The sequence below is a fragment of the Electrona antarctica genome (genome assembly GCF_951216825.1).
Source record: "Electrona antarctica genome assembly, chromosome: 4".
Lineage (NCBI taxonomy): Eukaryota > Metazoa > Chordata > Actinopteri > Myctophiformes > Myctophidae > Electrona > Electrona antarctica.
The window spans coordinates 33809153-33832433 of NC_136809.1; the positions used below are offsets into that span (position 1 = coordinate 33809153).

The following is a 23281-nucleotide window of genomic DNA, read 5'->3' on the forward strand; positions in this document are numbered from 1 at the left end:
ATAATTATTTTTTATACAATAATGTAGCAGGGGTCCCTGCTTAATCGTTCACTCACGGCTATGAGGGATCCTTGGCCTGAAATGTTTTTTGAAGGCCCCTCAACGGAACAAATTCAAATAGTGAACTAGAATATTATCTCCAGCTGAACACTGAGGTCATGTTTTGTTACAGTAGTTTGCTAACAGATGTAGTTAAATAGCGTCAAGCTGGAAACCTTGTATGTCCAAAACTGTGACTTTTCACGAAAAATAATAACATTTGTTCCCGTGGATCTAATGTAGTTATTATTGTAAGTCACAAGCTCTCACTTTTAGTTTTTGAATATTTTTAAAAACCCACAGACGTAACCTCTCTCACTCTAATTCAACTTAACTTTAGAAAGAAAATGTAAAATGTAAAAAAACAAAACAATACTGATCTACAAGCTCGCAACTTTTTGCTACTTTTGTGTCACACCGTGTATGACAAAGTAGTTTATGAAAAAACCTAAAAATCTGAAAAATGGAGATACAGGGTTTCTGCCTGACAATAATTAGTTGAACAGTCGAGTTTCTTCTTTTCTAATCATTGACATTGACCTTCATTTGTTTGATTTGTTTGTGTTGTTACACCGTTTCCTTATGAATCCAGTCGTCCACTGTGTTCACATTTCTATCACATTTCTGCTGTTTTCCTGTGTCATGTTTTCCTGATTTCCTGTGTCATGTTAATATCTGTGATGCCAAATGGAATTAAAGTGCCCATAGGAAATACTACTGTGTTTGTGCTGCTATCCTGACTGAAACAAAAATGCTACTTCTCACACGCTTTATAAACGACACTGCAGTTTTGGAACTGATAACAACATGAATGTCATCATAACATCGTTTCAGTCGGCCTACAGTAGGCTATAAAGGCGACTGAAACTTTTGTTTTGACTTTTCCATTAATGATCTTTTAAGTGTTTATCATAAAAGTGTCTATCATCAATAACCTCAGGTTGAAGTGAAGGAAATACCCAGCTGCATACATTACAGTGTACTCACTGTAGGCCTACAGTACCATGTATACCGGTAGCCTATATTGTGCTGTATGTCAGCAGTCCTCAAAGTGGGGTCCGGGGACCCCCCCAGGGATCCTTGAGGGTCACCCCTGGGGGTCCAATAGAGGGTATGCGCGTGACATTCATCATCATACCAGGAAGTTATGTGGAAATGCCTACTGAGTGGCAAAAAACTTCTTTCTGGCCTTGACAGCCCATACATCCAAACAGAAAAGTCATTTGATTACATTAAATGACTTTAATCAACATTAAACTCACTTTGTCACTCACTTTGCCACTCGATTTGCCACTCGATCTGCCATTCACTGTATGCATGCGCATACCCTCTATAGGCCTACATATTATTTTGGAGGTAGCCTACTTGACATGAAAGGTTTGAAAACCACTGATTTATATGCTTTGCTGTGACATGGTTATATACTTATATTGTCATGTACTGAACGATTTTATGAATAGGCCACAGTATTACAGAACTTAACTGGAGTCTAATTCCAACATCACCACTAGTGGGAACACAGACTTTCCCTCTTTCTCTCTGGATATCATAAAGTATTAGATGCAGTTTCTAACAGCAGACAGCAGGGGGCATCAGAGCATCGTGAAAATGAGTCACATCAAAGATGGTGCACAGATTAATCAATGTGAGGTAGCCAGGTCTCAGTGTAGTGACATTGTTGTGGATTTGGGGTATCAACCACAGACTAATTTAAGTAAAACATTTGAGTACTTTAGTTTAGTTTCTTCCACCACTAACTGCTTATTTGTGTACCAACTAACTACCAAGACAAGAGAATGTCTTTGACAGTTGATTATCCTTTAACGTCTCCACCATCTTTGACGGAAACACTGCTAAGTGCTCCGCGGGAAATTCAGTCACCATCCGTTTCCTGTGATGATTCTGAATCTGAACATGAAAATAATAATGTAAACACTGTTGACACTGACAGCATAGAACTATTACAATAATATAGTTGACAGTCACTGTTTAATAACTGCTGAATAAGTCTGAACATTGGTGGCATAGTTTGAGAGGACAACGTATAGTACCGTAATAATGGTAAGTGCAGTGAGAACAAATAAAAGGCAATAATAGCTCCCATTACTTCGTGTACAATATGGGCCAGGCGTTGTTAATTCGTTGAGAGCGAAGGGAATGAGAGGAGGTTCCTTTCAGTGCAACTGTCAACAGCGAACCTGCTTTAAATGTAAAACATTATGTACGTGTAAAGAATTAGGCTAACAATGATCAGGTTCAGCTAAACTGCCATGTAGCAGCATTTATTCTAATGCAATATCATGTTTAGAGATCATATTTAGTTCATAGATACATAATAATATAATAATATCCATCTATCTATAGATGTCTATTATACCCATGTCTATTAAGTCCATATTTTAGTTCTATAGCATACTGTCTACTCTATCCTAAAGTGATATATAATGAATTGTATGTAGGCCTACACACATGCATCATTTGTCTCACTGGCACTGCTTCATATGATCTTTTCTGTGTTCTTTGTTTAAAATAGTGTATTTGGACTGAGCTATATATAGGTATAGCCTAGGCCCTAGGTATTTTTTCTTGGCTGCTTTTGTATTGATATTGCAGTCTGTACACTATCCTATCATCCTACAGTATCCCCTCAGCCCTTTGAGTGGCAGGCATCACTGACTCACCAGCACCACACTACATGACCTCATACACACTGTCACCAGCACCACACTACATGACCTCATACACACTGTCACCAGCACCACACTACATGACCTCATACACACTGTCACCAGCACCACACTACATGACCTCATACACACTGTCACCAGCACCACACTACATGACCTCATACACACCAGCATCACACTACATGACCTCATACTCACCAGCACCACACTACTTGACCTCATACTCACCAGCACCACACTACATGACCTCATACTCAGCAGCACCACACTACATGACCTCATACACACTGTCACCAGCACCACACTACATGACCTCATACACACTGTCACCAGCACCACACTACATGACCTCATACACACCAGCATCACACTACATGACCTCATACTCACCAGCACCACACTACTTGACCTCATACTCACCAGCACCACACTACATGACCTCATACTCAGCAGCACCACACTACATGACCTCATACACACTGTCACCAGCACCACACTACATGCCCTCATACACACCAGCACCACACTACATGACCTCATACTCACCAGCACCACACTACATGACCTCATACTCACCAGCACCACACTACATGACCTCATACACACCAGCACCACACTACATGACCTCATACTCACCAGCACCACACTACATGACCTCATACACACCAGCACCACACTACATGACCTCATACTCACCAGCACCACACTACATGACCTCATACTCACCAGCACCACACTACATGACCTCATACTCACCAGCACCACACTACTTGACCTCATACTCACCAGCACCACACTACATGACCTCATACTCACCAGCACCACACTACATGACCTCATACACACCAGCACCACACTGCATGACCTCATACACACCAGCACCACACTACATGACCTCATACACACCAGCCCTTTGAGTGGCAGGCATCACTCACCAGCACCACACTACCTGACCTCACACACACCGCATACTAGCAACCGCCATGGATCCTTTTGATTATGGTGGGTTAGATCACTTAAATGTATGTTATTGTGTTTATTTCACAATCAATAAAGACATCAGTTGATAGAGGGTATGCGCATGCATAAAGTGAGTGGCAAAGTGAGTTTAACGTTGTTTAATGCAATCAGATAGGACGTTTCTGTTTGGATGTATGGGCTGTCGCTGGTCAAGGTCAGAAAGTTGTTTTTTGCCACTCAGTCGCCGTTCCCGCATAACTTACGGGTACAATGATGTCACGCATACCCTCTATTCAGATCAATGAAGAAAGTATTTTAACTCCCCATATCTTCTAATCTAGAATTCGGAACTGGGGGTGGCAATGAAGGACCGGGAAGTCTGGCGTAGCATTGTGGAATCCATGATCTCGAAAAATGATGATGATGATGAGAATTTGAGAGCTCATGTTGTAAAGTGTGTGTGTGTGTGTGTGTGTGTGTGTGTGTGTGTGTGTGTGTGTGTGTGTGTGTGTGTGTGTGTGTGTGTGTGTGTGTGTGTGTGTGTGTGTGTGTGTTTTCTAGTCGAAGAAGAAAGGACTGAGTCTGGAGGAGAAGAGGAGTCGAATGATGGAGATCTTCTTTGAGACGGTGTGTTTTAACCCATTTAAAACTGGAAAAGCATCTGTGTAATTTTTTATTTTAGCCATAATTTATACATATATAATATATACTATTTACAAATATTTATTTATTTATATATTTATCAAAAATCGTGAAACTGTGCAAATCTTGAATGTATATATTTTTGCGAACATTTTGAAATCTGATTTTTGCTTCTGGGGGTCCCTGGTCCGCGGTTCCTTGACATGAAAAAGTTTGAGCACCATATAGCAACATACGTTTTTCAAAACTGTTGGGATTTAGAAGACTTTTTATCGGACTCAGGTCTTAATGGGTTAACATAGTAGGGATGACGACAATACATTTTTTATCGATTTCGAACCCCTTATCCAACCCACTATTAGTCAATTATTCCTTCCTTCCTTCCATCCTTTCTTCCTTCCTTCCTTCACCTTTCCTTCCATCCTCTGTAGAAGGATGTATTCCAGCTGAAGGACATTGAGAAAATTGCCCCCAAGTCAAAAGGAATAAGTGAGTATTGATTCTGTAGAACCGATTGCACGCACGCACGCACGCATGCACGCACGCACGCACGCACGCACGCACGCACGCACGCACGCACGCACGCACGCACGCACGCACGCACGCACGCACGCACGCACGCACGCACGCACACACACACACACACACACACACAGAGAGATCTTGAGTAAGGATCAAACTTGTGACATCGTACTGTTACAGTACATGGTACACACATTACTGGGTTAATTCTCAGTACAGTACTTAATATTTGCCATATCTACTAGCGTCCAGGAGTTCTGCTCCATTTTCCCTGTACGTGTGCTGCTGTTAGAACCATTATGGGGACACGTCTGCAACGTTGCTACAGTACGTAACCTGGGCCAAGCACCAACTGGTTCCTTTGTTTTAGAGTGAACATGGTCTTTCCTGCAGACTTTATCTCAATATGCTGGCCTTGCTGGGGGATGTTTGGGTCTGTGAGTCTGACAGATTTACAGGTGTAAAATAGTGGATGAAATTAGTTTTTGTACAAAGCTCCATCTTTTTATAGTTTTACTATAAAAGTTACTGTACTACAAGAGGTTAAAAAAGTTACAAAAAGTGGTAACACATTGGCAGGTACACATAGGCAAGTATGCTCATGAGGTTAGACATGATGTGCATATTTATTTAGTAGAAAGAAACCGGAAACTCATTCAGTTGAATTTATAATTCGTGATCATATTGAACCGCTTGAACCCCATCTTCCAAAGTCTGGGGGGGGAAATTAGCCAAGAAGCTTGGCATTGCGATGCATTGCGAGCTTGTAGATCTGCTATTATTAGAAAATCAGCTTGAACAAATGTAAGCTTGAACAGACTTTTTTTTGTCACAGACAAAATTCATGTTTGAGAACTGCTGAAGGAAATATCCACACAAAAACATGGTGTACCTGTCAAGGACCTCAAAATGTATTTGGCTGCGGACCCCCATCTGAAAAGATTTTCTGTCAGGGACACCCATATGAGAACGTGTGTAAAGGTTTTTGAAATTATTAAAAATATATATATATTTAAAGTAAGCAAGATAAACACATACATAGACTGTAGAGATACAGGGCTCCATTTTCGTCAGCGCTAAACCCTTAATCCCTAAACTTATTTGCCTTTTTTACTATTTTGCCAAACATTTTTGAATAGTTCAACTAGCCGATCTACATTGACACGTTGTGAGCTTGTCGACTGGCCATTTTAACTATTCAAAAATGTTTAGCAAAATAGTAAAAAAAGGCAAAGAAGTTTAGGGATAAGGGGTTTAGCGGTGACGAAAATGGAGCCCACAGTGTAGTGCCTCATTTGATGTATTACCATGTTTTGTTCTTGCTTACTGTAAATCGCTCTGGATTAAGAGCGTCTGCAAAATGCCTAATTTGTAAATTGTTGCCTCAAGAAACTAGAATAGGTAAACCAAGAAGCTAGCGATATATCTAAATGACATTCTGTACATTAAATACCAGTCAAACAAATTAACCTAGCATCTGTCTAAATAACATGCTATCTAAATGACATTATAACCTTTGCATAAAGTCTGCATGGTCGTCACTATCAAGCTCTATCAACGCGTCGAACGCATCGCGATTCGACGCGTTGTGAGCTTGCAGATCAGCTATTGTTGAATAGCTGAAGTACAAACGAGAGTTAAAGTGATTAAACTTATTTTGATTGCTGGCATATTATTACATTTCTTTGGGGGGAGACCCCCCTCGGAACCCTCTCAAAGGACCCCTGGGGGTCCCTGGCCCGGACCACAACTTTGAGAACAACAACTTGCTGCATTAAATGATGGTAAATACTAAATATTTGCCGCCATTATGCACAATGGACGCTCACATACATTTTAACGAAGGAAAGCTCCACACAAAAACATGCTGTACCACAGAGGAGGAGCGAGACCCCCGGGCCCCCACCACCAATACCAGCACAACGGCTGCTGTGTGTGTGTGTGTGTGTGTGTGTGTGTGTGTGTGTGTGTGTGTGTGTGTGTGTGTGTGTGTGTGTGTGTGTGTGTGTGTGTGTGTGTGTGTGTGTGTGTGTGTGTGTGTGTGTGTGTGTGTGTGTGTGTGTGTGTGTGTGCGCTCCGTCCTCCGTGTGCCTCTTATTAAAAACACATGTTCCTCACTGTTGCTGGGGGGAAACCTCGTATCTCCATCTTTCAACTTTTCAACTACTTTATATTTTTTTTTTATAAATTATTGCCGTACTTCACTGGTTCTCAAACGTTTCCGTGCCAAGGACCCGTAAAATGTATATGTATTTGGCTTCGGATAACCCCCCCCACACACACACACACACACACCTGAAAGTGTTTTGTGCCAGGGACAACCAGAAAAGAAGATTTGTGTTGGAAACCAATTATTCACAATCTTCCAAAACAGTTTCGAGACTTTTCAAAAATGTTGAAAAATAACAGATATACTGTTATTTTTGAATAGTCAACATATATAAATGGATAAAGCGGTTAAAATGAGTGTGATGCTGTATTAACACATTTTGCTGGGGACTTCCTGGGTCCTTGGGGACTTCCTGGAACCCCCCCAAGGACCCCTGGGGGTCCCCGCCCAGAGCCCACTTTGAGAACCACTGCCCTACTTCGTTGAGAGTGTCGTGCAAAAGTTGCGAAAATAGCCGAGATGTGACCCGTTGTGGGCTTGTAGATCGGCTGTTTTCTATTATTAGTATTTTTTTAAATATATTATATATACATTTCTAACCAATAACAAGGTATTAACAAGAGCCATACATTAGATCCTTTGGAACACACAATCTTTTTCCCAAGTTCTGAAAAGTATCATTTGTTTTGGAGATACAAGGTTTCTGTTGGACAGCATTGATGTTTAAAGCCCTCGACTGGAACGTGATGATGTAGTTAGTGAGACCACAGTACCCCCACTCCCACTGATCTGGGCTGTGTATAGCAGGACTGAGGGGGTGGGCGGGTGGAGAGAGAGAGAGAGGGATAGAGACAGACAGAGAGAGGGAAAGTGAGAGAGAGAGGCAAAGATTTCTTGCTTTGTTTTTGTATTTTAGTCTTTAGTCATTTCTCTGATACAACATGATCCAAATGTTCCGATAAATAGTGAATACATAACCAGCACAGGAGGAAAGAAACTAAGTACATTTTCTCAAGTAATGTTCTGACGGTATGCACTATTGTGAGGTACCATTTCATTTACTATGAGTATTTCCATTTTTCAACATCTCATCTCATAACATGCATACATATTGTACTCGCTTTCTTTTTACTCCACTACAATTATTTGACGTTTCTTTGCATGCTACAAAACATGCATTAACCAATTAGGCCTATGTCATACCTCGGCTATTCCAATAATACTTCTGAAAACTCATACTGTAAGTCCAAACATTTTTACTTTTTAGGATTCAAATGAAAATGTAGCAGATCTGCAAGCTCAAAGATTATCGCTTCGCTCTGCGTTTCAATCTGGTAGATCTGCTACTTTTGATGCTTTCATGTAACATTGTAATGTGATCAAGTAGGCCGAAAAAACAAAAAGTTAGAATATGGAGATAAGAGTTTTCCACCCTTCAGCAACTAATGGTCAGTGTACGACTGTACGCTGATGGGATCACAGGATCACAGGCTTTGCACAGATGTTAGCGGCTCCATTTTTGGGCACAATGTTTTCGAGGTGATTCATCTTGGCTTGGGTACAAACATGGATTTTCAGAGGAGGTCCAGATCCAGGGAGTTTTTTAATTTTTTATCTACAGTAGTTTGAGGTGAAGTGTCTTGTTTTTGTCGCATTCCTAAACCAATAATTTGATGAATTCTTAGGGGGGCATTTTTCAGCTACTTAAATAGCCAATCTAGCTTGTAGATTGGTTATTATTATCTTCGACAAATGTTGACACATCCTCTCTTATGGGGGTTCCTCCCTGGCCACCAAATATTTTCATATGACGGTCCGCAGCCGAATACACATCAATTTGTGGGGTTTCTTGACCGTGACAAGTAGAAAAGCAATGAATGAAACAAATCTCCGGTCAGATGTAATCCCTCTCCTCCCAACAGATGGTGCTACTGTAAGCATGTTGTATTGTACACCCACTTAGGGACTGGTCCCCTGGGGTCTGATACCAGACACAGCCTCTCTGGAACTCGGTGAAGCTCACTGGAAAACAGGACATACATAAAACATGCAATGAATGTTCTGTCAATTATTTCCTCTCAGATGATGTATTCTGTTGAGTACTGGTTTTGACTTAATCAAAGAATCGAGAACTCCTCTTAAAACCTTATTTCCATTCCACTTAAACATAAATCAATGCCCTGCTTGATACTACAGCATCACACAAAAGCATCAAAAGTAGCAGATCTGCAAGCTCAAAACGTTTGGGGTTGTCGATCAGCTACTTTTGCTACTTTGGAATTTGAATCCTGAAAAGTTACAGTTTTGGACATACTGTATGAGATTTCCACCCGACAGAGACAATAAACCAATGGCTAATGTAGGCTGCCATTGGCCTCTGTGTGTGTGCGTGCGTGTAAACTTGATGGTTGTGTCTCCCAGCTCCCATGTCAGTGAAGGATGTTCTCCAGAGCCTGGTGGATGACAACATGGTGGACTGTGAGAGAGTGGGGACGTCCAACTACTACTGGGCCTTCCCCAGTAAGGCGCTGCATGCGCGCAAACGCAAGCTGGAAGAGCTGCAAAAACAGGTCTTTGCTTTGATTGAATACTTTATTTACACGATTATTAACAGCTAGTACTGTCAAAGGTTATGTTCAAAGAGCTTGTTTCCATTGTGGGCCATTGTACTTAATTCATCAGTAAGATGTAATACATCAATATATACAATGCAAATACAATACATATTGGTAAAAAAAAAAAGGTATTATTTACAGAGAAAGGAGGGGTAGGGTTTGGAGATTCTACTACTCAAGGTGTTTAAGGAGTTAAACTATGTTAACTTGAATTTTGAGGACAGGAATTATATTAGGTGACTAAAATACAATTTAGACATTTAGCAAATGCTCTTATTTAGAGCGACTTACAATAAATAATCACTTGCATAGAATGCAGAGAGATCTAGGATCAACCAAGAACCTAGTGTCATTGAAACCATAGGATATCCACATAAACAATGTGGATATCCTATAGTTTCTGTCTGGATAACATGCTATTCTAAATGACATTCTTAACATTGTGATCAAGAAAACAAACCCAATTCACAAAAACACGAGAACGAGTGACCAAGATATGGCTGGTTGAAGACCAGGCGTGCTGCAGCGTTCTACATAATTAATTATTTTGGTTTTCATGACATACGTCGTATTACAGTGTTTTTACAGATGTAAAAAATAGCTATAACACATTGTCAGCTTGTAGATCTGCTATTTTTGCTATTTTTGGTTAGCAAAATAAAAAAAAAGTTGTAAAGAGACAGAAATTGGAAAAACGTTTGCCTATACAATGACATGCCCATGCATAGGTAGCCTGGCTAATAAGCCAGACTCAAATCACACTGTCGTGTGGTATTTGAGTCTGGAGATGCTGTGTATGGATCTTGTTTCCCGGGGGCGGGTTCAAACATTTTCTCTTTGACGCAATTGGTCAGAGCTACTGTCAGTCAAAGGTCTCAAGCATTGAACGTCACTGTACCAAAGCCCGCCCATATTGTATACCGTGTCCCGATTGGCCACACCAGTTCTCTGGTGTAGGAAATGGGCGTACAATTGAGCCTCTCCAGACCGTAATCCGCCGGCAGGCAATTTTTTTTTTGGCAACGGCTGATTCGGTCTGGCTTATTAGCCAGGCTAATGCATAGGGACTGGACACGTGATTGAAGCTTCATGGGTTAATCATGACTCTGTCATTCTGCAGCACTCTGACACCAAGCAGAAGAAAACTGTTCTGCAACAAGCTGTGGAGAAGGCCAAGACAGGACGCCAAGACACCGTAAGAACGCACACACATGTAGGGAGAGGAAATACAGTTGGGTGCCACCGATATTGTCCCTTATCATTTGACCCATTTAGGCCTGACCTCAAAATTTAAAAAAATCCTTCTAAATCCTCCAGTTTTCTGAAATAAATATTTTCACGACTTTTCAAAAATAGCAGATCTACAAGCTCGTAGCGCGCCACTCGGTGGCGCGCTATGAGCTTGTAGATCTGCTATTTTTCAATAGCTAAATTATAACATAATGTTTAAAACACCAAAAGGGGTTTTGCGCAGATCACGCAAACCTCAGCAAAAAGAAAAGGACAATATCGATGGCCTCCAACTGTATCTGACTGGAATTGAAAATCTGTGAGGAAGTGAGGATTCATACGTGTTTATTGTGAGGCTGAAGAGATTCATTACAGTTCATATTTTAAAGGCACTAACTTCTTTCACATGGTGTGCGTGTGTCTTTCTGTATGTGTGTGAGTGTAGGCTGAGCGGGAGCATCTACAGAAGGAGTTGCAGGCTCTCAGAGAAGAACAAGCTCAGTTGAAGACCGAGTTGGAGAAATACAAAGAGTGTGACCCTGAGGTGGTGGAGGAGATCAGTGAGTAATTAGAGTTGTTAAAGCGTAATTATACGCTTTGTTTAAGTGGTTAACTGAGGTAATTATTTATTGTAATGTGCCAATGAAAATTCGAATTGCTGAATATTTGTGGCAATATTTCAGATCAGATTTTATATAAATATACACTTATATATTATTTTTATTATAATTTGTAATGGTTCATTTTGACCAGTGACTCTCCCGTATCATATTGTGGACGGACATTTCACAGAATTATTTCTACAGAATTAGTAGAAATAGACATTGTCAGGACTTTTCCTGGTCTTCACAGGTTAAATGGTCGTTTTATGTTGTAAAAGTAGTTTTCATTTTGATACAGAGCAATGTAAATTATACTACGTTAGTTCTACTTATGGGTGGGTTGCCAACACAGATTTTGAAGTGTGGCCCCATAGAGTTATAATGGATAGAGGGCGACTGCCCCGCCCCCTGCTATTATTTTCGATGGAAGTTGCTCAGTGGCGTTTTGAAGCACCCGGAAGAACGGTCTACTTCCGCATTTTTTCGATTTGGACACCAACATTTGGTGTCCAAAATGCGGAAGTGCTCAATGTTAAACGCCAGCTGTACGGGGTTTCTGCAGAGCTGCAGTCCCAGCTCTGACCAGTAGGGCTGAGCACTTCAACGTTGGCCAGCCCTTCTGGGGGCAGAGTTTGTAAGTGGATGGGTACAGCAATAACCTCTGTGTTTAATGGAGTGCAAAAAGCATAGCCCTTATGGGTTCATTGGTGTGCCCTGGGGGTTAAACGAACACTGAGGTTTTTCAGTGCTCAGGGTCCAAGCTGATCACTTCAACAGCTGTTCAGCTATACTCTTGGGTTTCATTTTCAGCCGTTTGATTCCAAAACAAGCTAGTCTTTTCCTGCCGTGAAATCAAAATGTAATGTTGAAATATGGTTGAATTTAGACTTTGCAGGGTTGCAGGTCTTTTACTGATGAAATACACATTTATGAAGAAGATAACTCTCTCAAATGTGACCCAGTTCAGTGTGACAATAGCCACCGAATCCGTGTTGGCTTTCTGTTGGCTTAATCTGAGTTAAAGTTCTCGCATAAAAACGGTAATGTTGGCATCTACGACCCCAAAAGGGCTTATTTGAAGCAAATGATTGTCTCCACCAGGCCGAAGGCATGGGGAGAGAGTATGTTGTGTGTGTGTGTGTGTGTGTGTGTGTGTGTGTGTGTGTGAGTGTGAGTGAGTGAGTGAGTGAGTGAGTGAGTGAGTGAGTGAGTGAGTGAGTGAGTGAGTGAGTGAGTGAGTGAGTGAGAGAGAGAGTGTCCGTCCGTCTGTTACCAGCTAGTCTCCGGCACCGTTAACCCAGTCTGTGCGAAATTTTGCACACACACTCCCTGGATGCCAACGATGAACCTCTGTTTTCCAGAACGGCCCGTTATAGCGCCACCAGGAGGCCGACTTTTGAAAAACACATTTTTGGATATTACTCCTCCAGATTCTGTCCAAACATCTCACAAATCGTCCCATATTTCATATTCCAACCTAATTGGCTAACATTGGCTTTCAAATTTTGCAGGATTGGCCCGTTTGTAACAAAAAGCATCAAATCATGAACGCAGTGTGCAATTTACGTGAAATCTTTCACAGACTTTCCTACTAGGCTGAGGAATATATCCCACCCTTCACATTGGCCTATTATAGCGCCACCAACAGGTGGATTTTTGCAACAAAATGCCTCAAATCATTCAATTGCCATCCATGGCGTAAGAAGAAATGGCACCCCTTTCACAATGGCCTATTATAGCGCCACCAGGAGGCCACAACTAGACCTGCCCTGGTGGAGACCTGTGCCCGAGGGGCACTTTATCTAGTTTCGAATCAGTCACAAGCCAATCAGTCAAATCACACAATCAGTCTATTCTCTTCTCAAATTATGAATCTTGGTTCTCGGGTAACTTCCTAACCCAGACCTGAAGCTGATTCTACAAATGCATTCTAAATCAGCTGCTGCAAAGTGATGCATGAGCTTGTAGATCTGCTCCTTTTGCTGTTACTTTTTTACAGTTTTGGACATATGAGGTAACAGTTTCCACCCGACAGAGAATATAAGAAAGCAGAAGGCAGGAATTTCCAATTTCATGTATTATTTAACATTTGTATTAATATTTCACATTAAGGCCAGATGAAGTTCCTCTTAATACATTTCATTGCTTCAATATTTATACAATCTACAGAGACACTTCAATCTGGCCTTTTTAACTATTTTTTAAATTTTTCAGATTTTTTTTTAAAGTGTGCCCAAAACAGAGATGGCAGGGTAAATATTTTACTAAAACACATTGTCCATCAACGCAATTTTACTGGCTTGTTTGTTATTGTTCCTTCATTGTTTTGTGTACCTGTCTGTTTATCGTAGCATCAGATTACAATTTCCGCTGTCAAAAAACAGAGTCCGTTTGTCTTTTTCAAACTTGCTGCATCAGATTGATTCATGCTTTGGCCTGTCTGTCCTTCTGGCTCCACTCAGAACCAGACCTCTGTTTTATAACTCTGTAACATTCAGTGGTGGGAAGTAGATTTGTACTTTTAATCAAATACTGCACTTTTACTTGCGTATGTCAAAATGTTCTTGACTTGACTTTATATCTTGAACTATTGGACACCTTCACTAGCCACCTGATGTATATGAACATGGTATTAAATGGAACAGATGGCTGTTACTCAAACTATAGGCTCTGCTTTAACTAAATTCTGAAAATATGAATATACATTGTAATCAAATCAAATCAAACTTTATTTATATAGCACATTTAAAACGACAGAAGCTTACCAAAGTGCTGTACAGGCTGAAACCAGCATAGCATCACCAGCGCCCTTCTGCGCACAGACAAAAAGAACATCATTACAAACACAAGCAAATAAGGACATCATTAAAATAAGATGATCAGGTGCAATTCAATGTCAAAGAGAAAAGGGCTCTCCACCGGAGGGACGGGTGGCAGCCGGAATGTAGACGGCACCCGGGAGCAGTATGGGTTGGCGCCGCAGCCTGTGTCTTCCGTGAGGAAGAAGCCCAACAAACCCACGGTGAGGCCTTTAGGAAGGCCATTCAAGCCTCAAGCGGAGCCTGCGGAACCATTGCGGCTCAAAAATCCACCATTCCTGAATAAAAAAAATTAAAAAAAGTGCCTGGTGCTGAGAGTCTGGTGCAATGCACAGGGGCTGGACCTGGTGAGAGCAGGAGTGGACCTGGTGAGACGTAGGAGGGGCCCGGACAGGAGTCAACCCACAGAGCCTAGTCCTTCCACGCGCCAGAATGGTACCTCCCAGTCCCGGCAGAGTAGTTCAGGAGGAACGGATTGTGTGGCCCTGGTTTTTACCTAATGGGACTGATCGAGGGTAGCTACTGGGACGTAAGTCGGGACTTGATCACCCCGGCTGTGTCACCTGAGTGAGGTGTATGATGTTGCGAGACCCGAAACCCAGATGACCGTGGGATACATCACTGAGGATACGTCCCAGGTGCATCCATGCGATGTATTTTTGTTTGTTTTTTGTTTTCAGTAGAGATTTGAAAACCTCAATGGACTGGGCAGATCAGATGGGGAGAGGTAGGTTGTTCCAGAGTTCAGGGATGGCTGCAGCAAAAGAACGGACACCACTAGTCCTTTTGTTGGTTGTAAGGACAGTTAATAGTGACTGGTCAGCCGACCTGAGAGCCCTGGGTGGGATATAAGGCCAGGAGCTCAGTGAGGTACACCGGAGCTAGCCCATTTAAAGATTTGAAAGCAAATAAAAGAACCTTAAAATTAATTCTAAAATTGACAGAGAGCCAATGAAGTGAGGCTAGAACAGGGGATGTTCATGTTGTTTGTAATGTAATGTCTTCACTCTACAGTGTCTGATATTGGGTTAGAATTACAACGCAAACCGACAAAATGTATCAACAATATGCTACCCATACCAAATGCAATCACACCCATCATGTGTCTTAGGGCTTGGGCAATTTATTGAAAAACATATATTAATAATAATATATCGGAAACGATATTTAGGAACAATAACCCACTTAATCTTGCTCATGTAGACTAGGCTAGTGGATTAATCAGGTTCTACATACTTTTATGCCTTATATATCAACACGTAGACTAAATCGATTAGTCTGATTAACCACTTAGAGGGGAATACCACTCATTTTCAACATTTTACTATGTCATTAATATACCTTAGAGTTGTGGAAATGTGGGGTCATGTGATCAGTAACATTATGAAGTACATCTCAGTGACATCACAAAAAACTCACCTCCTGTCCTGACTTGTTGTTATAGTGTTGTACTTAGATCTTCTGTCATTTGAATTTTGAATTTGCAACTTTTGCATAACATGTAAAACACTGTGCCTCTGTTGCTAATGTTCAGGCACACTGTATGGTGAAAATATATCTTCAAATCATATTTGACTTGCCTTATTTGCATAGATTATAGACATTATTATGCTAGGAATGACAGCTCCGAAACAAACCTCATATACTTATGAGTCATAAGTACAGTTAGCTATCCATTCAATAATGACCTGGAACTCACTAACCATCTCACATAACACACACTAAACAAATTGTCATTCAGAAAACTATTAAAGGCACTCTTAATGCCACTGGATGTAACTAACTGTATTTGACTATTTGTATTATATGTTTTTTGTCACATTTGCGGTCTTGAATATTAAGCAGTGATAAAACCACACCATTTGATTTCACTTGATTAGATTTTAATGTAAAATTTGAATAATTTATTTGTATATTAAATGTGACAAAGGGGCAATGCACCAGAGCTAATTTGCATCTGTAGTCAACCTGTATGGAAGAGACATATGTTTTCATTGTTTTGTTTTGTATTGTTTATTTGTTACTCCTGGTGTGTAAAGACCTTTACATTGTTAACAATAAAATAATACAAGCCACTGATAAACCTCATCATGTCTTACAGAGAAGTCCAACATGGTGGCGAAAGACGCAGTGACCAGGTGGACAGGTGAGTCAACTCCCCTAAATACTCATCCAATGTAACATCACACATGCACACACACACACACACACACACACACACACACAAACTTGCGCACACACTCACACACACACACACACACACACACACACACACACATTGCCACATTCATTCACCGATCTCTTACCCTAATCTTAATCTTAACATAATTATGATACAGTATACCTAAGCTTAACCTTTGTAGCCACCAAAGCAAATTCCAAATACATTTCAAGTCAGTTTTGGCCATATATGATTGTATATTGATTCAATCAGTAATTTGTTCCCTACCCCCTTGGGGTACTTTCTTGCCACTGTACATTTGCACATTATGTGAAATGTCAAAGGTGTGCTCTGCATTTACCCATCCTAAATAGCTCAAATTTAAGAAAAAAGTTATTATTGAAAATGTCCAAACCGTTTCGATATTTTTTCAAAGAATTTAAAAAATAGCAGATGTAACAAGTTCACAGCGCGTCACAAAAGCCAATATATAAATGGATAAAGTTGTTAAAATGATTGTGATGCTGTATTAAATACTTTTGCTGGGGACCCCCTGGAACCCCCCCAAGGGTGAACAGTTGACCTTCTGATAGCAGACGACCTCTCCCCCCATTATATAAGACCCCCATTATAATTGTGTTAATATAATTGATTTACAAGTTCTCTGTGAGAGTGTCATAACTCTCTCTCTCAATAGCCTTCTGACCTACAACCCTAACTCAGGAACGTACAGCTCTATACTGTATAAGCCCCTTGTACTGTTACAGCTCACAGTTGTGTGTGTGTGTGTGTGTGTGTGTGTGTGTGTGTGTGTGTGTGTGTGTGTGTGTGTGTGTGTGTGTGTGTGTGTGTGTGTGTGTGTGTGTGTGTGTGTGTGTGTGTGTGTGTGTGTGTGTGTGTGTGTGTGTGTGTGTGTGTGTGTGTGTGTGTGTCCTAAATGACCTGCGGGGTCACTGTGTGGAGATGACCTGTTGGTTGGCATGGTAACATGGAGGCCTGCAGGGCTTTTGTTAGCTGCCGTTTGTCAACCGTAGGGTTACACACACACACACACACACACACACACACAGTTAAGTCAAGTACAAATGTGACTGAGCAACTTTCACTTGTAATGTTGAGTAATATTTCCACCAGAGGTTCTCAACGGGCCGAAATGAATGCCCGGCTCTAACTGGGCCCTAACTGGGCCCTAACTGGGCAGGCCCGAGGCTCATCCCGGCCCAACTAATTGGCATATCTTTTTATGCCCAGCCTGGCACGAAAACGTTGGGTTGGGACGGGTAGGGCTGGGTTCGATCACAGAATAAAAAAATAAACGCCAGTCATCGCCATCTTCATACACAAACAGACTTAATTTTTATTATAATAAAAAACAAAACAAAAAACCTTATTTCTTTCCCATTGAGCCCAAGGCTCGGCCCGGCCCAGAACTCTGGGATTGAGTACTTTGTTCCTCACTGGTTATTATAAATGTAATCCGATCCCCCAAGTAGGCTATGATCAGTTAAACCTCATAAACCTTCTATTCTGTTTTGTCCTTTCTCTTCCAAGACAACGTGTTTGCCATCAAGTCGTGGGCCAAGAGGAAGTTCTCCTTCGATGACAGCCGCCTGGACAAGGCCTTCGGGATCCCCGAGGACTTTGATTACATGGACTGACGACCTCTGACCTTTTGGGTGTACAGTCTGCGCTGAGGCGATCATCCTTCAGAGACCAAGGGAACCCAACTGTTGTTGTACGTTCTCATGTGCTCTTAAGTATTATTACAACGCTGTCGCGCAGAAACCTCGTAACTACATACATAAATGTTCATGTTTTTTTATGTATATATTTTTTTCTTCATAAATGAATGGCAATGCCCTGTAGCTTGTAGATCGGCTAGTGTTGCTGTTTTTGAATATCATCACTTTTTTTTGAAAACCTTGTCACAAGCTCTTGTTAATACTTTTTCTTTGGTTAAATATTTATGTAACACGCACACACTAACAAACACTATTGTATTACAAAGTAGGCCATTCATTGAAATTTAAATATGGAGATACAAGGTTTCTGCCCAACAGCAACAACGATAGGTTTTTTGTATGGAGCCAATGTTTGGCCGTTTTTGTTTTTGATTGACTGAACTTAAAAAAGAAAAACACTGCTATATGCCATTCAATCTCCTTGTGTGTGTGTGTGTGTGTGTGTGTGTGTGTGTGTGTGTGTGTGTGTGTGTGTGTGTGTGTGTGTGTGTGTGTGTGTGTGTGTGTGTGTGTGTGTGTGTGTGTGTGTGTGTGTGTGTGTGTGTGTGTGTGTGTGTGTGTGTGTGTGTGTCACATGAGGAACTGGAGACGGTGGCTGGGCTAACTGTGGGTCAGGTGTGTGTGCTTGGAATTGGGGGGGGGGGGGGGGGTTACACAAACGCTGCGTGACTTTTGAGATGGCTGGACTTACTGTGTGTGTGTGTGTGTGTGTGTGTGTGTGTGTGTGTGTGTGACTTTTGAGACACCTGTTTGGCTGAAAACTGAGATCACTGAGCTGGTGACGGAAATGTCAACCTAGAGAGACACATACGCACACACACACACACGCGTGCGTGCGCGCACACACACAAATGAAGCCACCAGTGATCATGTGTGGTTGAACACGGATGGGTATAACAGATGGTTATTCTGGTGTGATTGTTCATGTCTGCATCTGCTACTGCTGTTCCACCTGGTCTGATGGGCCCTCCTCTTTATCAGCAAACGGCAAATAGCAGATCTACAAGCTCACAAATGTGTTGCGATGCATTGTGAGCTTGTAGATCGTTTATTTATATGTTCCAAGCTGGGCAATTCATTTTACAGCAGATAATTCAAGCTCTAAAAAACACAATACAGTAAACAGTAAGACATACAAACAACAACAACAGATACAGATTATTACATTTAAATATAAAGTGCAACTAGAACCAGAAGTGCACCAAGTGTAACTACATCTATCCTCACCATCCACCCCTGAAACTAAACAGCAGTATGGTTGTAACTCAAGTCCAGTTCTCGTAAGACTACAGGGGTTTAAGTGGTTAAAGCTTGATTCAGTCTTCGTCACATGACGGCGTCTCGTGCCGAGAATAGCAGAGCTACAAGCTCACAACGTACCACGGATTGCAACGCTTTGTGAGCCTGTCGGTTGGATATTATCGGCACTCGACACACCAAATCCACGAAATCACTTTTCAGCTGCCAGTGCCTTTCTGCCGTGCATTTGTATTGTGAAGATGCTCCTTGTTTTTTGCCGCATAGCCCAGGGCACTTCAAGCAGACAATAGTTTAACTTCTGGAGAGAACAGCGCAGGCCATTTGGTCCTGCTGATTGTGTCTTACAAGCCGGTCATTTATGACCTGACGCTGAATCGTTTTCCGCAACCATGTTGTGAAGTGTCTGTTTACTGAGGCTGTTCTCAAACGTTTTCATTTCAAGGACCCCCAGTTTGATATAAAAAAATGTTTTCTCTATTGGACACCAATTTCATTATATTTAAAAAAATCCTAACACTGAGAGTGTACAAATGGAACCAAATGGAAGCAGAGGGACCAGTAGTTATGAAGGAAGAAGGCGCAGGGTGCAGGCATAAAGTATGTGGCAACGTTTTCGATGTAAATCCCCCTGATGATGTATTGACATCAAAACGACAATGCCTTCTTCCTTCAAGTCCATATTTACTATTAACGCAAATCTACTAATAACGTAGAGGACATTCGATTGGTGCGATGACTGATGGGTTTGAACGTTTGCAGGCGTCAATAAACACTCAGGACATCATCATATCTGTCGGGTGGACAGGATTCAAATTTAAAAGTAGCAAAAGCAGCAGATCTACAAGCTCAAAACACGTCACTTTGTGCCACATTTCGAGCTTGCAGATCAGCTACTTTTGTGTGACACTGTAGTATGATCAAGTATGGCATTCATTTACAAAAAAAAGAATATGGCCTATAAGAGGTTTCTGCCCGACAGCAATGATATCTCAATCACTGCTCCGCTCATACAAGGCTTTGTGTGGACGCGGACCCTTAGGCTTGACAATGGAGCGAAGAGCAGAGGAGACAGGGCTTAGAAATTGAATAGAAGCCACAAATAGAAGTGCCAGTTAAATATTGTCCAGGCCCTACGGTGGATATGTTTAGTGTAGGCCTATGTTTAGAGAGCTGTAAACAGTCCATGCATGTCCCCTTTATACGGTGTGGTTTCACGGCATTTGGGAAAGAGCCTTGTTTTGCTCAGTTTTTTTTATTTATTTTTGTTGTGAATAAACTTACCTTCTATATAATTTTGAACATGGAGTTTTCTCTGAGCTTGCATGGGGTGTGATATTATGCAGCGTTCTCTCTAGTTACAACAATAGATCCGATTTTACTTGTCTTTGTTAAAACATTGTCATTATATCGTCTCTGGCGGGTGGAAACCTCACATGTACAAAACGTACTTTTCAGGATTCTAATTCAAAAGTAGCAGAACTACAAGCTCGAAACGCGTCGCTTCGTGTTGTGTTTTGAGCTTGTAGATCTTCTATTTTCGGCTTTTTTGTATGATCAAGTAGGCTTAGGGCGTTAATTTACAAAAGAACACAAATAGTTAGAATGTGGAGATAAGATGTTTCTGCCAGAAATTGTGTTAATATATTATTATAGTCACTGTTGTGTGGAAACCTTGTATGTCCAAAACTATACCTTTTCAGGAAAAGAATAACCTGAACACAAACTAAGAAAAAACAAACAGACTTTCACCTCTGTTTTTCTTCTTTTGTTTTCTGTTTTTCAAAATGAGCAAATATAGCTGATCTGCAAGCTCACAACGTGACACATTGTGAGCTTGTAGATTTCTGCAACTTTTGTGTGTCACTGTACAGTGACGAAGTATGGCATTGATTTATGAAAAACCTTAAAACAGAGATACAAGGTTTCTGCCCGACAGCAACAATAGATATGTATATTCAAACTGCCAGAGTTGAGCCAACGCAGGCCAGGCAAAACATGTAAGCCAATACCTTTGCATTTTTCTGCTGCTGCCGGTGGAATGCTGCAGAAGGGTTCGCACTAAGAGTGTGTGTGTGTGTGTGTGTGTGTGTGTGTGTGTGTGTGTGTGTGTGTGTGTGTGTGTGTGTGTGCGCGCGTGCATGCATGTGTGTGCGCAGTTGCGCACTATGTGCAATGTGCATCACATTCACAATGAAGATGAACAACAACAAAAAAATCCCACACAAACCACAAGGTCTATTGTTGTATTGTTGCCACGACACGTTCACAATGACTGTTTCTGGCTGTCAAGCCTTCTGGATATTTTTAGTTCAAACCAGAACAGTGATTCCAAAGTCAACCCCTCCAATAATTGGAAGAAACATGATTTTAATGATATGACATTAAAGGATAACTTCAGTCATTTTCAACCTACAGTATCTTCATATTGGTCCTCACTCCTCACGAATACTCATGGTACGATTTTATACTCGGAGAAGGACTGTGGAGACTTTAGAAACCTGCCTACCAGTTACTTCATCATTAGGCAGTCAAATGGGTGGGCCACGATTTTCAAGTGGGCCTGATCCAGAAAACTGAAGTAGACAATACGATAGGTTGTGATGATGTGATGTATTTTTGTCCAGTCAATGAGCTTACTGAGGGAATACAGTAACGTTTTTGTCTTAGTCCGGCAGCCGAGGTGGACAGGTGGGGAATTTGGTAGTCTTTTTTTATTGGCCTAAAATATTGTCTATATAATACATACATTCATGAATCCACTTGCTGACCGGCTGTCAGTATTGAGCAATTTTTTTTATAGGGGTTTCTTGTGACCCTCCCATTAACATCCTGTATAAGGCATAAATGTCAAAAATGTCAAACTTTCCTTATGCTTTAAGTAGCATGTCAAACTAGGGGGTTTTCATGATTCTGAATCCATTCCAAGCATTAGTTTTGCACAAATAATACTCCTTGGGCTAAAAACGGTCATAGCCATCATCACAAATGTGATGAGGTCAGCACAAATGTGATGAGGTCAGCACATTTTGGGCAAGTGGCTATGGCCGTTTTTAGCCCAAGGAGTGTTTTTGTGCAAAACTGTCACATGCTACTTAAAACATAAGGAAAGTTTCACATTTATTTTACAGTTTTGAGGGGCGCTAGCCCCTCCTATATACAGGTGTAAAGTTTGCCTTTAGTTCAATGTTTGTTTAATAAACGCCATTGACTGTGGCTCAAGAGGTAGAGTAGGTCGTCCAATGATCCATGGGTCGGCGGTTCGAATCCTGGCTCCTCCTGTCTACATGTCGAAGTGTCCTTGGGCAAGACACTGAACCCCAAATTGCTCCCGATGTGCTGGTTGGTACCTTACATGGCTTCCGCCGCAATCGGTGTATGAATGTGTGTGTGAATGGGTGAATGTAATGCACAATCTATGTAAAGCACCTTGGATAAAGGCGCTATATAAATGCACCATTTACCATTTACAATGACGGGAAAACTTACGTCATTTTGTAACTCATTATACGTCATATTGTCTCTTTATTGTTAAAACACTTTGATTGCTACAAGATCTCAACAGGCCTATTTGGATGTTGCTACCGTTTAACATTGCACAAAGGCCTTGTTCGGGGGCCCACAGCAAAATGTTCTCTTATAGCGAGAATCACACGCATACATCAAAAGAAAGCTGAACTTGTCCACTTCAATTTAAAAAATACATTTTGATTTGACCATGTTCCATTCTGGAGATATTGACCTTTTTGCAACACCTGCATTTGCCTGGAAGTGGTTATCTTGAACAGCGAGCAGAGTTATGGATGGTTTAAAGTCAGAGACATTGACAGGCAGATATAAAATTGAACCCAATAAATATCCTATACATCCTATACACCGAATGAAAGCCCTGAAT

At 41.3% G+C, this 23281-nt stretch overlaps 2 protein-coding genes across 2 annotated transcripts in view; both read left to right on the forward strand.

Moving 5' to 3' along the window:
- Positions 1 to 23281, forward strand: part of LOC306921270 (extracellular calcium-sensing receptor-like) — a gene marked incomplete at both ends in the record, with an annotated part of 291036 nt that overhangs the window by 88089 nt on the left and 179666 nt on the right. The window lies entirely within an intron of this gene.
- Positions 1922 to 20656, forward strand: mnd1 (meiotic nuclear divisions 1 homolog). The gene is made up of 8 exons (XM_079499182.1): positions 1922 to 2100; positions 4248 to 4313; positions 4760 to 4817; positions 9382 to 9530; positions 10696 to 10770; positions 11251 to 11365; positions 16328 to 16372; positions 17939 to 20656. Exons 1-8 carry the CDS (start codon positions 2098 to 2100, stop codon positions 18043 to 18045), a joined length of 618 nt encoding a protein of 205 aa, XP_079355308.1. The 5' UTR covers positions 1922 to 2097; the 3' UTR covers positions 18046 to 20656.